The 15,333-nt window shown below is 38.5% G+C and overlaps 1 protein-coding gene and 1 long non-coding RNA gene across 3 annotated transcripts; one reads left to right on the forward strand and one right to left on the reverse strand.

Annotated features, from left to right (window-relative positions):
• Window positions 1–146: 146 nt before the first annotated feature.
• Window positions 147–14,345, reverse strand: LOC125587694. Of its 2 annotated transcripts, none has more exons than XM_048758678.1 (2): window positions 3,632–14,345; window positions 147–243 (listed from the first exon to the last, which is right to left on the reverse strand). In XM_048758678.1, the coding sequence occupies exon 1, from the start codon at window positions 10,727–10,729 to the stop codon at window positions 9,668–9,670; it is 1,062 nt and encodes a 353-aa protein (XP_048614635.1). In that variant the 5' UTR covers window positions 10,730–14,345; the 3' UTR covers window positions 147–243; window positions 3,632–9,667. The 2 variants fall into 2 exon arrangements, with proteins under 2 accessions (XP_048614635.1, XP_048614634.1); XM_048758677.1 differs by lacking the exon at window positions 147–243 and having other exon boundaries at window positions 6,586–7,027; window positions 7,176–14,345.
• LOC125587695 lies at window positions 815–2,062 on the forward strand. Its single transcript, XR_007323991.1, has 2 exons — window positions 815–1,039; window positions 1,122–2,062. It is a non-coding gene; the product is annotated as an uncharacterized LOC125587695 (long non-coding RNA).
• Window positions 14,346–15,333: the final 988 nt, after the last annotated feature.

The following is a 15,333-nucleotide window of genomic DNA, read 5'->3' on the forward strand; positions in this document are numbered from 1 at the left end:
TGTATATTTATTTTTTTAGTGAAACATTTTGGTCATTTTGATTCCTATGGAATATATTTGTGACAAAAACTTTTTTAGGGCTATCTTAAAGATTTTTTTTTGTTTTTCAATGTAGCTCACCAAATATATATTTACATCCCAAACGATCTCCCTCTCCACAACTACATCTTCCAAAACATCTCTTAGTTTTTCCGTAAAGCCTTGCTTGATCAACACTCCTACCGGCAACGTTAAACTTCAGATCTGCATGTGATAGAGTAAAAATTCAGATCAGAAAATAGAGATTGATGTTCGTAAAACAACGATCCCTTCTCACAAGTCGAAGGTATCGCAATAGAATCAACCTTCAAACTAATATGAGACGATGAGTTTACAGAATTCAAGAGAGAGAAAGTTTCTATAATACTTTCTGGATGAAAAAGTAAACAATCTCGAAATAGAGTACATACGAGTTGTTGTAACAAACTCGCATCCGCCACCGTACACGTGTCAGCATCTCTGATTCTCATTTATTCTTCAAATCTTCTCTCCACATCTCTTTTATCTTCTTTCCTACGCCTCCATATGATTTCCCATATCTTCCCCTCCAAAAAACCTTGACCTCAGGTTTAAAGTTTGGAAACCTCCTCTCAGTGTCGAACATATATTCCCAAGTGGCCTCCGCAACCGGTTCATTAGTACGCTTTATCAATACCATAGTAGCAGCACGACCTTGTCTCTGAACCATCTTGCGCTCCATAATCAGCTCAGGTTCCTTCAGTAAAACATCTGTGCTTACTCTCGACAATTCAGTAGCAACCTGAACGTTCCCCACAAGTTCTTTCAGCTGGGAAACATGAAACACGGGGTGAATAAGAGATGTTTCAGGTAGCTCTAATTTGTAAGCCACTTTCCCGCACTTGTCCAGAATTTTGTAAGGCCCAAAGTATTTTGGTGCGAGCTTCTGATTACCCCGTATCACTAGTGACTTCTGTCGATACGGTTGCAGCTTCACAAAGACATAATCACCAATGTCAAAACTTCTATCCGTACGATGAAGGTATTTATTCTGCTGCATACAATGTTGTGCCCTCAAAAGATGAAACTTGAGAATCAGAATCATATTTTCCCATTCTTGTAAGGTCTTAGCCACAACTGCAACTTTAGATTCACTGGGTAAGTAAGGCAAATGCACAGGGGGAGGTTGTCCATACACAGCTTCAAAATGAGTAAGATGAGTCGATGTATGAAAGTTTGTGTTATACCAATACTCAGCTAAAGGGACCCATTTAGACCATAGATGAGGACGATCACTGCACATACATCTCAGATAAGTTTCAAGACATCTGTTTGCAACCTCGGTTGACCATCACTCTGGGGATGATATGCTGAAGATAAGTTAAGACTACCTCCTTGCAAGGTAAATAACTCTTTCCAAAACTCACTCAAGAAGATGACATACCATGGATTTTACCCATTATTAGCCATGGTATATATGTGTTTTAAGATATATTTACTACAATATAGAGTCTATTTAGAGTGTTTACAGGTTAAGGGACGATTTGGAGGAAAGTGGTCATTTTGGTGTCTTTTGGAGCCTTTTGAGTGCAAAACTGCACAGACGCATGAGATGTCTAGCTATAGATGGAGACTTTCCCATTGTTAGATTGAGCCCATATTTTACAGACGGTAGAGCTTTGAGTTAGATTTCCAATGCCACTGGTTTGAGTTAATCAACATCCTATAACATAAGTTATGTCCATTTTACTAAAGAGTGGTCAATCTGCCTAGCGAGAGAAAGCTGTCGAGGAGATGAAGCACTGTCGATCGACGGTGCACAATTGGTGTCGATCAACGGTGATGCCTGAATACGGGCTGGACATATTTTATGACCGACTGAAGCCGAGAAGCAACCACAAATTACCAGAATACCGTTTTACGACCTAAAACCCTATTTATTTGTTTTCTAAGCCATTGTTGACGGCTAAGCTTTATTTTATTCATAGTTCTATGTTAGGAGAGAATAACTACTTCATTGTCCTCTTGGAACTCCATTGGTGATATCGATTTATATTTTCTCAAATAAGAGGATTAGTTGTAGTATTTAGAGATCGAATCCACAAAGAGCATGGGCACACAATAGACTATAGAAATCAAGGTTAAGCTAGGCAATTAATAGTAAAGCAGTAAATTAAATGAATCTCTGAATAACTCGACTCCTCCACGTATAACTGGTACAACTCAAATATAAATAGCTCCCAAGTTCCATGCTAGTTGTTTGAACTGACACTTCTCTGAAAAGATCAACACTGCCAAAAATTGGCAAACAAAACCAAGCGTAACTCCAATATCAACACAACGCGATCTGGCGCACCTCCAATCCAAAAGCGATCCCCCACAAGTTTTCAGACCAAGCATACATCCAAAATAGTCCATAAACTCGTACACACATACAACACATGCCAATCAATGGCTCATACCTTATATCACAAAAACTCATGCATCAAAAACTCGTGGAACGATGTCTTGAAATTGGGTGGTGGAAGAAACATCACATATCCACTCCTGAACAACCTCAGAATAACGACTGAAGGGATCGATAGACCACTGAGCAATCTGACAAACTGCAACATCACACATCTGATGAACATCTGGTAGACCTCTGATAACCGAAAGACGAATGTCGATGATTTTTACTCATCGTCATAAAGACACAATCGAGTTAGTAACTACTGGACATAATGGTGCTAAAAAAAATTTCATATACCCTTATTATTTTTTTTATTATTTATATATATATTTTTTAAAACATTGAAAACCGAATCCACTAATCGCCATCCCGAGACGGATACGGGACGGAACCCCGCTCTGATACCAAATTGTAACACCCGTCACCTCCTATCTGGAGTACAGCGTGCCACCAACAATATCTCATAACACAATAGTCCATATACACAACTCCACTCACCATAAGCCCAAATAAAAATCCGAATAAAAAGCCCAGTAGCACAAATCTGTCCAAATATCATATACTCGTCTCTCTCACCTGAAATGAGGAAGAAAGAGGGTGAGTAACAGGGGAGTCACTCAGTGAGATATGAGATACTAAACCCGAAGTCCATGGACCTGGACAGATGATCCGAATAAATATAATTTAATCCTAACACGATACCTAAAGTAACCAGAGATCAAACAATAGTACTAGCGAGGTGCACACTCGCTGCCTACTAACAGGCCAAAAATACCACCGAATACGTGCTCGAACACACACCGAGTATGTGCTCGGTAACACACACACCCGTAGACGATTTGTCGACAGTACCTCTGGGTTACGGCTCAACCGGTCGACTATATCTGGCTGTAACCTCCATATAATCCGGCATACAGCAGAACATCTCTACGTCTTTGTATCCGTATCAAAACAATTTCATAACTTAATATCACAACTATTTTTATTCTCCAATTCTCCAATTTTAAATGAAACAGTCAAAGTTGAACCATCTAGATTCCCTATATCCAGTTTAAGCAAAAAATCTAAAAACTAAACAAGCAATGACAGACTCATTTTCACGCAGACGGAACATATTAGAAATAAATTATACGTATTCGAGGTCATAAGCAGTGTAAGAGAAGTTCGAGAATAGACCCTCACCTTAGCTAATATCGGAGATGGATGGATAAAAGCTCTGGAAAGGATATGTCACATCCATCAAGACACGAACTAGGGTTTATGACTTCGAAAAAGATTCCTTCCTATGCAAGAAACATCAAGGGTTCAAGGTAACTTGTCATACAAGTAAGATATAAGAAGCACTTAATCATCACCTTTCGGATTTGGAGATGAACGAATAATATCACATTATGAATCCCACGCCACGTCACATATACGTCTCGACGAACGCAAACAACGAAGGACCGGCAGCGCCGGTGGTGCATGGATATGACGGCAACAACAAAAAGAGCATATCGGTGGTAATGACCCATGACGGACCGGCAATGGTGAAGCGATCATTAAGAGTAGAGATTCGGCAGCTTCATGCGCAAGAAAGGGCTAGACATCACCCTAGATCTCATGGTTCTTCTCGGCTAAAGATACAATGGGATCTCCGGTAACACGGCAACGTTCCCGATGGTGCCGACACGGTGATCCGACAATGCAAGCTGACACTCACGGTGATAAAACGTGACGGCTTCGGGTTGCTCCTCCTTATCCTTTCTTGGAGCCAATGGAAGATGCAAACGGGATGGTGTTGGTGATGCGCATCAACTCTCGTAACTATGATATTATCTCCTCCAATGGTGATTAATCGGTGGCTCTTCTGGTGGTGATAAGAGAAGAGGCGGTTGTGATAATAAGTTGGAGCAATTGACGTCTTCTCTTTGACGGCTCAACAATTAGGTTTTAGGTAGTGGAGATATTTACACCATATATATAGTCGCATAAACGAGAATGGTTAGGAAAATATAATTAAAATTATACCACACCGGTTACCTAAAAACGGGTCGTACAACATTATGGCAAAGATTGACAAACAGTATGGATCCGGAGAGCCGAGCAGAGTTGAAGAAGCTGATACAAGGGATCCGGCCTCACAATCGATCGACATCACGACTTCACCATCGATCGACACCAGTATCTTAGGATCAATCGACACTGACTCCAGTTGTCGATTAACACCTCCTGAAATCCCAGAAAAATCGAGTTGTCCTCAGGACATTGCAGACTCGAAAGTTAAGAGCAGTGATGTATCAAGCAGTGTAGATAAAGAGATCGCTATGGAAGATTTCTTGGAGCTAGAGAATTTTGTGAAGTGGAAGGATGAAGAACAACCTGAAAATTTGGGATAGGACTTGGAGATGAAGCTTGATCAGCTCACTTCGGGAAGAGATCTGGGAACTTCATTAAAAGCTGGCATCGATCGACAACCACCCTACATCATCAATCTACACCCACCCTACATCATCGATCGACATGCAACATATACCATCGATCTACACCTACCCGACTGCATCGATCGACATTCACCTAATGATATCGATCGACACCCATCATTGGACGAGCTACCAGGATACATAGTTGAGCTAGAACAAGTTGAGGAAAGAGAGTACAAGTCTGAGACATCACACCTTTTTGTCACCAGACATCTGAGACCACCTATCTGCGCAGAAGAATCTGCTAGGTTTCACAAATGACTGAAGAGGATACATGATCCTGTGAAGACTGTGGTTCCATGCGCTGTATCTGAAGTTGAATGGCTTATTCCACCCGATAGAAGTATGCAGTTAGGCTTTTACAGTGGATCATTTGATGATCATCAACACGCAACATCTTCTCAGAGAGGATTGAGATTTACAAGCAAAGTCGACAAAGGCCCCACAGAAGCAGTATCGAACGACATCAACAAACCGGCATTGATCGTCACTACTTCTTCATCATCGATCGACAGCCATCGCGTATCAGAGCATATTGAAATTAAAGTGTATCAAAATATTTTTGATGGAGGCACCACCACGCGATCAGACAAGTCTGGGGGAAAGATGAGGAAGAATTGGAAGAAGAGAAAAAGGACTAAGGGCAGTCCTTAGTTATCATTGATTCCTTACTCCTCAGATGGTATCATGAAAACTAGAGTGCACAGCAGATGCTTCTCACAGCCATTTGCGAGCACTCCTTATTGCTGAGATGATAGACAAAGGAGAAGAGTCTATGGAGGAGGCTTTCACAAAAGAATGATAAAGCTTCAGAGAGAAGACATTGAGACTTGTTTTGGAGTGAGTTCTCATACTCATCCGGACCGAATCAGATCTCCAAAAGTCAAGCTAAATGACTATAACAAAGCGCTGAGTAGGAGGCAACCCAGCATACCGACCGATGAGAGCATGTCGATATTGATCGACAGTACATTACTTGCAGCGACCGATGGTAACTCCTTTCCATCGATCGACACTAAATCCGGTCAGGTATATTGTTCTAACTTGTTAAATTAAGTACTTATGATTTATATATCACCATAACTATGACTAGATATACACTGGGGGCAGTGTAATTTAAGTCTAGGGGGAGCTTTACTGATATCTAGTTTACTGTGAGTCTTATCAAATGTTTTCAAAAAAGTTTTTATCGAATCAAGAAGGAGATTATGATCAAATACAATTTGATTACTACTCTAATCACTCTCTAGGCACCGTCTAGATTTACTAATTGCAGGATGTAGTAGATAGAAACATTGTAGTCTATCACGTAATGCTAACATCCACACCTGCTGAGAATGTCTGGAGAAACCAAAGCTGAATTCCAACCTTAATCTACTTTACTTGCTTGTTTTGGGACTTGGTATACATTGGATAGGAGTCCTCCTGCAAGTCTGGAAGGTAAAAGTCTGTGTGCTTCTGATTCCCTTCTCTCTCTCTCACTTCAGCATCTTAAGATATAAAATACTAAAATGATTTCCTGGAAGAGGCAGAGAGGTAGGAGTGTCTCCTGTGACCCCTGTAGAACCTAAAATCTACACTAAGTATTTGATAGTGATCAGGGTTTGATATAGGGAAGACAAATGATGTAGGCAACGATATCTTTAGAACACAACGATGTTAAACAATTTCCAGTAGGTAAAAATGGACTTTATTGATGAATAAGATTGAATACAATGAGTTGAACTAGATCGAGTACAATGAGATCCGTAAAGAAAGAATCTAAGATTGGGATGAAAACAAGGTCGATGTAAGTGTGTAGCTCTCTATATAGGTTTTCAACATGTCCTTCTTCACTCCCATTCCTCCTCCTTTATAGTGAGTCGACCTCGTGACTTTTGTAACTGCTCCGCGATCTCCGTCTCTTGTTCCGCGATCTCCGAGACTTCGATGGCTTCATCTTGAGTTCGCATGTTCGCTATGGGCTTCAGTTCCTTACGGCCCATGTCCTTGATCGTGGCCCATTAATGTACTGGCCAATATTGGGTCCAACAACCCCAATATTCTAAGTCTGAAGGGAATGATCACACATTGTAGAAATGAGGGATAGGAGTGTCTCCTGTGACTTCGGTATTCACTACACTTTGTCAAATAGAGTTACAAAAGTAGACAAGTCAATAAGATGAACAAGATGGACTGTATCAGCATCAACATTTATTGAAATTGAAACTATAGAGATTCAGAGAAGAGAGAAAAGAAGGAGGAAAGGGATTAGAGAAGACTACCTGTGTGTTCAGAAACTTACTTGTGTAAGATTCCATGTCCCTTGATCGATACTCCCAAGACGTAGCCTACACATCTATTTTTATACAGAAATGAGGTCATTTGAGGGGTACGTCAGGCGTATCAGTAGTGTTGTGTGATTGTATGGTATGGTGACTAACCTACTGTGTAGTATATTGAAAGCACCTGATAATATTCTGATTGAGTTAGGTTTGTTAGAAATACGTGAGAGCTGATCGACCATTCTTAGTGGTAATCAACTCGCCACAACCATCGATCGACATCGACACTCGACTGACGATCGATAGTGTTATAAAGTGAGCGGTTGAGTCCTAGCGTATCAGCTCGCCTAGCATCTTATCTATTATAATTCATGTGCCTAAACCCTAGATCTATCAACCTTTCTTCCATCAAACAATTCATCAATTTACTGAACAACGGCCTTGTTCACCTTGCTTAGCTATATTTACTGCTTTATTATTTACTGATTATTATATTGTTAGACCTAGCATAGTCTGAAGCTAAAGTCTATTGTGTGAGAAATCGAGTCTCTGTGGATACGATCGAACCTCTTATTTGAGAGAGTAGCTTGAAGGTTAATTTGAGCATATCAGAAGACTACATCACTGTCGCTAACAATGATTCTTGGGAGCCCATGTAAACGAAAAATGTTATCCAAAAAAGCTTGAGCGACTGTCAACGCCGTGTAAGGATGTGATAGACACATGAAGTGAGCTGCTTTGGATAACCTCTCCACGATTACAAAGATCACAGACTTTCCAAACGATAAAGGAAGGCCATCTATGAAATCCATAGAGATATCAGTCCAGATTCTTTCAGGGATAGGTAATGGTTGTAAGAGACCTGGTGATGCAGAGGTATCGTATTTACATTTCTGGCAAACTCCACACTTCCTGATATATGCCTGAACTTGTTTTGACAACAACTTCCAGTAAAATAACCCCTTAACTCTCTGCATTGTCGCTTCTCTACTCGAGTGACCTCCAACACCTGATCCATGTAACCACTGTAAGATCTTCTCTCGCAATTCATCAATGGTCGGAACCACAATCTTACTCTTCCTTCGCAACACACTCTGAACCCACGAGTAAAACCTCTTAGCCTTAGGATCAATTTTCAGCTTTTCAATAATCTGTTTCAACTCGTTGTCAGTAGTATATCCTTCCTGAATCTCCTTCATAAGATCACATTCTAAGACAGACATCGCCATATGTAAGATCTCCGCTCCCTCCACTCTAGACAGAGCATCCACTGCAACATTGTCCTTTCCTTGGCGATACTGTATTTTGTAATCAAACTCCAGTAATTTGGGAAGCCATGGCTGATGTATAGGTGTGTTTAGCCTCTGCTCCAGAAGATACTTAAGACTCTTTTGATCAGTCTTAATCACAAAGTGTCTAGTGATTAGATAATGTCGCCAACACCACCACAGGAAGCTCCTTTTCATAGATAGAAAGATGAAGCTGCTTCCCCTTAAGATGCCTACTTATGTACGCAATCTGATGGCCTTCTTTGATAAGAACAGCGCCAATACCAGTACCACTTGCATCTTTTTCTACAACAAATGGTTTATCAAATTGTGGCAATGCTAAAACGAAGCGTTACACATAACCCTTTTTAACTCTCCAAATGCGGCTTGAGCTTCTTCAAACCAGAGGAAAGCTTCCTTCTTGTTTAAAATTGTCAAAGGACGTGCTATTGTGCCAAAGTCTTTGACGAATCGCCGGTAATAACCAGCTAAACCTAGAAACCCCCTTAGCTGCTTTAAGTTTCCTGGTTTAGGCCACTCTGCTACCGCTTTGATCTTATTAGGATCAGTTGAAATTCCCTTCTCTTCAATGTAGTGATCCAGGTACTCCACCTTATTAGTCGCAAATGCACATTTGCTCTCCTTTGCATACAAACTGTTTCTCCTTATCACTTCAAAAAGCTTCCTTAGATGATCCATATGCGCATCCACAGAGTTACTATACACTAAGATATCATCAAAGAAAATCAAGACAAATTTCCGCAAGAACTCTCTGAAAACTGCATTCATGAGACCTTGAAACATAGCAGGGGCGTTTGTGAGGCCAAAAGGCATGACCAAATACTCATAGTGACCACTGTGAGTTTTGAAAGCTGTTTTATGTATGTCAGCATAATCCATTCGCACCTGGTGATACCCCGCACGTAAGTCTATCTTGGAATAGATCATCGACCCTCCAAGCTCATCCATGAGATCCTAAATAAGTGGTATAGGGAACCTATCTTTGATCGTCAGCTCTTTCAACCCTCTGTAATCAACACAGAGTCTCCACGTATCATCCTCTTCTTAACCAAAACAACAGGAGATGCATACGGGCTACAACTCGGTTGAATTGTTCCACTCTTCAACATATCTTGAACCATTTTGTTAATCTCGTTTTTCTGATACAACGCATACCTATAAGGTCTTTGATTGACTGGGTTAGCTCCCTCCAACAATGGTATCTTATGGTTGTGATTGTCTCTGATTGGTGGTAACTTTGTTGGTTCCAAAAAAATGTCTCCAAACTCTGTTAAGAGTAGTTGTAGCGTAGAATTCATTTTCTGCGAACAGTTTCCTACTTCCACCACACATAACTCCATTTTGCAACTCGTGACAAGGTTCATAAGCATATATCATCGATAATTGTGGTTCAGAATCTTTGACTTTGATGATCTTAGATGCCTTAGACTCCCGTACTGAACCTGGGTGAATGCTGTTCAAAGTTACTCTTTTAGGGCCAAACTTGAACTGCATAATCAGCTTATCAAAGTCCCACGTAATAGGACCCAAGGTTCTCAACCATTGAACTCCCAACACCATGTCACAATTTCCCAATGCAATGACCATGAAGTCTGCTTGAAATACATGACTTTGGAAATTCCATTTCAGCTTCTCAATCCTTCCAGTGACTCTCAACTGTCCTCCATCAGCTACCGTCACTCTTGCCAATCCCGGTGGTTTCACATTGCAACCTAACCTCTCAGCAACTCTAATGTCCATAAAGTTGTGTGTTGAACCGGAATCAGTCAACACAAACAATGGTTTTTTCGCATGAACTCCCTTAACCTTCATTGTTGTATAATCTGAAATGCCAGATACCGCATTGATGGATATGTGAGCAATATCACACTCTTCTTGTTGCTCCAATATGGCTCTCACTTCTGCATCTTCTTCTTCCTCTTTGTCGGCATCTAACAGGTACAACTGAGATTTCTTGTGAGTTAAGTAATGAGCAGGTGAAAATTTCTCATCACAGAAATAAAAAAGTCCCTTAGCCCTTCTATCACTCATCTCAGCTGGGGTTAAAAACTTCCTCGGTTGTAATATGGGGTTCTTAGTCTGCTCCATATTAGTACAACCCACTGCCTTCCATTTGTTATCCTTCTTGTAATTCACCACGCTCTTGGTGAATGAATTCTTAGATCCGGACCAAGCAGATTGCTTCCTAGGATGTGCCATCTCATATAACCTTCCAAGCACGAAGCACTGGCGCACTGATTGAGGCTGAAACATCCTCATATGCATCTTTGTATCAGTTCTCAATCCTGCAAGTTAAGCACTGATTAAGTACGGCTCATATAGTTTAACTCGTGCTCTAATGATTTCAAACTTCTCGTTATACTCTGCAATCCCCTCTGTTTCATGTAACTGCTTCAAATCAGCTATAGGATCATCCAAAACTTCTTCAAATCGCTCAATCAACAAGTTATGATACGTTTTCCAGTCCGTCAATAGTTCCGTACCAAACTCTGACTGAATGATTGCTTGATGCCAAGTAGAGGCCGGAGCATCAAAATGAATCGAAGAGATTCTAACTCTCAGATCTTCAGGAGTATTGTCGATTAGAAAGAATTCTTTAACCTTAAACAGCCAATCTCTGATCTTATCACCATTGAAACGCGGGAAATCCAGTCGACCTAATCTCGTCATTCCATTATAGTGAGGAGTCATACCAGATCTCGACGGTCGAGGTTGATCAATGACCGTATTGTGAATTTCCTGTGTCACTGAAACACCTGGAGTGGTATCACGCTGAGATCTTTCGATAGTCGTGATCGCCTTCTCTATTTTCTCTGAGATAAGCCGGATCGCTTCGAACATATCGGCGACGCTTTATCTATTTTGTTATTCTGTTCAGCAATCGTATCTTCCATCCTTCCAATTTGTGAACTGATTGCTTCCGTAGTTTCGCGAACGACTGCTTCCTTTAACAACTGCTGTGCTTGTGTTTCCGCCATGGATTCCGAGGATGACTCAGCTTCTGATACCTTTGATAGAGTAAAACTTCAGATCTTATAGAAAATAGAGATTGATGTTCGTAAAACAACGATCCCGTCGAAGGTATCGCAATAGAATCAACCTTCAAACTAATATGAGACAATGAGTTTACAGAATTCAAGAGAGGGAAAGTTTCTATAATATTTTCTGGATGAAAAAGTAAAACAATCTCGAAACAGAGTATATACAAGTTGTTGTAACAAACTCGCATCTGCCACCATACAGGTGTTAGCATCTCCGTTTCTCATTTATTCTTCAAGTCTTCCCTCCACATCTCTTTTATCTTCTTTCCTACGCCTCCGTATGATTTCCCATATCAGCATGACGTCACACAAAGTCTCTGCCGGTCTTCGCAAGCTTGCCGTGAACCAGCATGACGTCGTAGTGCTTATCCTCGATATAATTTCTTCTTTTAGATTATTTACACAAGGCCGATTATTATTATATATATATATATATATATATATATATAGTTTTGTTTGTGTAACAAACTACAATATACAAATTTGAAATCGGATAGTAATGTACACCCACATTCAGAAACCAGTACAATATACGCGATTGTCTAGTAATAATATACGTAATTAAGAAGAATGCAAAAGATATGAGATCTGTTAATTGATAAATAATTGGTTTGTTACGTTACTTGTTGGACTATTGCCATATACTAGAAAAGTTTACATGGAGCTTCCACAGAGCTGACAAACACATTATTAAAATATTAAAACATGGCATTAAGCCAATGGAAGAATATTATGAGAAATTTTGACGTTTAGGAACCGCTTGGAGTTCAATGGTCACGAAGAAGCATGCCTTAAGAAGCATGCATGATCAAATTTGAAAGAATTAAATACATTGGAATCTTTTTTTTTGTAACTGACATTGGAAACTTTGTAGTTTTTTTTTTATTAAAATATTGAGATAGTACAAAAAAAATTTCTATATAACTTGATTTAATTTTGTTTGTATTGAATGATATTTTGTATTTAATGTAATCTATACAATATTTGCGGTGAATGTAATGCAGTGAAATAAACAAATTATGGATTCAACCAACTGAACAGTGATTTATGTATCAACAAACTGAACATATTTATATATCACGAATGTATTGCTTAAATATTTTCCTTGTTGAAACTAAAAATCGTGAATGTATTTTTGAATATATTATTCTACGGATGAACATATAAATTACTGGTTCGTACAACTCAAACCAGGGTGATATTAAACAGATATATAATTGTTTTTCTAATATGAAATATAAACTTGTTGTTCTTAAAAATAATATTAATCATGTTTAGTAAATTTCGTTTGATATTTATATCACAACTCAAATGATATTGTGTGTAGAGTGAAAGTTAAATGATATTTGAGGTGGGTGTATTTTATTGTTAAACTCAAATGATATTGTGTGTATCGTTTATATACATGTCTTGATTTTAATTTTTAAATTTAAACTATATTGGTAGGCTGGAATAATGTACAGTACAATATATACCAAAATCTATTAAATTAGATAGTAGCCTTTGTTACTGAAAGCGTTCTTCTGAAAAGTACGGTGCCTTCCAAAGATTAAGCATTTCTTATGGTAATTGGTGTCGGGATGCATAACAGTTGAATCTGCAAGCGAGAGGACTACAAGGGGATGTATGTTTTGCCAGATGTGGAGCTTCAGAGGAATCGATAAACCATGTTTTTTCGAATGTCTTCCAGCTCGTCAGGTTTGGACCATGTCACAAATACCTTCAAATCCAGCTATTATCCCCACCAGTGCTCTCTTCACAAATATAGATCATCTATTTTGGAGAGTTCGACCAAACATGGCGATCATCAGTTTGCATGGATTCTATGGTACATTCGGAAAGGAAGGAACAACAAGGTTTTCAGTAATATAGACGTTGACCCGAGAGAAACGCCTAAATATGCGGAAACATAAGCAATACTTTGAGCTGACGCACAAGTATTAAACACACAGAGAGCAGCACAACATGTAGAGGTATCAAATTTACCGTCGATTTCAGGTCGTTGGTGTTTTACATGTGGTTCTTGGAAAGATAATGATCGGTTCTCAGAACATGGTTGGTTTAGTATCTTGGAAGGTTTTGATGGTTTGATGGGGGTAAGGAATATCAGAGCTAGTCTTTCTCCTCTTCACGCGGAGGTGGAAGCGCTATTTTGGGCAATGGAGTGTATGAGGAATTTACGTCAATTTCGGGTTACGTTTGCAACGGATTGTTATTAATTGGTGAAGATGGTTTCAGAACCAGAAGAATGACCCGATTTTGCAAGTTATTTGGAAGAAATCAAGATCCTGCAAGAAAGTATCCTCATCTCAGAGATCATTCATGTATCACGAGCGCATATTTTGAAGGCGGATAGTCTAGCACGAAGTGTCAGGACGCAACCGTCTTTCGTCATTCACATGGATACAGAGTTACCGATATGGTTCACAAAGTCAGTATGAGTCTGTTTTTACATTGATGACAAAACAAAATAGTAGCCTTTGTTTAATAATCAACCCATGTATTTGGTCAATATGTATGCCATGGGATTAGAAACAGAATAGTAATATTTGTATTGCTCGTGAGAATAGTTATGATCTATGTATAATTTATATGAAATAGAAATGTATCAATTAAATTTGGAAGGTTGTTACATAATATCTTTTGGTTTGGAAAGATATTTATTGTTGGTTTAATATTAGCATAATAACAAAATATATTTAATAAATTTTCTTCACGATGGACAAATTTAAAAATCACACATGAAAAGAGTTGTGACTGTTATAAATCAATTGATGGATGTCCATAACCGGCCCGGTCCATAACCGGTCCATACACTTAGAGAGAGAGACGGCCCAACCCTAGAGAGAGAGAGAGGCGGCCGTGACCTTAGGAGAGAGAGAGAGAGACGGCTTATGCTTTGGAGAAAAGGAAACTCTATTTTATTTTCCTTGTAATTGTTATCTTTTCATTATTATGTATTAGTAGTTTTCCTAATTCTAGTTGGTTTAGGTTTTTGGATACTTTCCTTTTCTATGATTTGTAATCCTTATATAAAGGAACTCATGTTATGATTAATAAAACACAGAACTATTCAGTCTTCAATCTTTAAATTACAACAATGACTTCTATTTTAATAGTATAGACATGTATATCTGACCATAAAGATATCACCAAACAAATAATCCACAGTTTTAATAATTCAAACCTAAAACTAAAAAAAATCTAAAAAAGAATGGATAATAAACATTAGATTCACGTAAACTTACATAATTAGAAATTTATTTAGTATATATTTTAATAATAATTGGAAATATGGAGGAGCTTGTGAAGTAAAGGTGAAAAACATGAATACAAGATATGTTTGTCAAGTGAAGAAGAAAGAGATGGATATATGTATATTCAAGGAAAAATGATTGTTGACTACATGAAGTATTGGCTAACCATGCAAAGTATACTAATGTATATCTAGCTACATGAAGTATATGTTATATAGCAACATCCCTCAACTTAATGATGTTATGTAGTTAACATCACGAGTTTAATTTCATTCATCCAAAAAGTGATATGGATGTCAGAGACCGTTTAAATCTCTCGTTTTATCAATTAAAATATGGCGTATCTGACGGTAATTTAACAAAATTTAGATTTTGATCCGCGTTTTAAAAGCATAAAAATGTTTTTAACAAAATCTAATTTATAAAATCAATATATTTTATAAAATTTTGATAAGTAGTGTTTTAAAGTTATACTATTTTATTCATGTTAAATATTAAAGTTATATAGGGTATTATTTAATTTTGTTTTAATTATTTTAATCTGTTTTGTAATTAAATTTTAATAAAATAT

Source organism: Brassica napus, chromosome C5 (assembly GCF_020379485.1).
Source record: "Brassica napus cultivar Da-Ae chromosome C5, Da-Ae, whole genome shotgun sequence".
NCBI lineage: Eukaryota > Viridiplantae > Streptophyta > Magnoliopsida > Brassicales > Brassicaceae > Brassica > Brassica napus.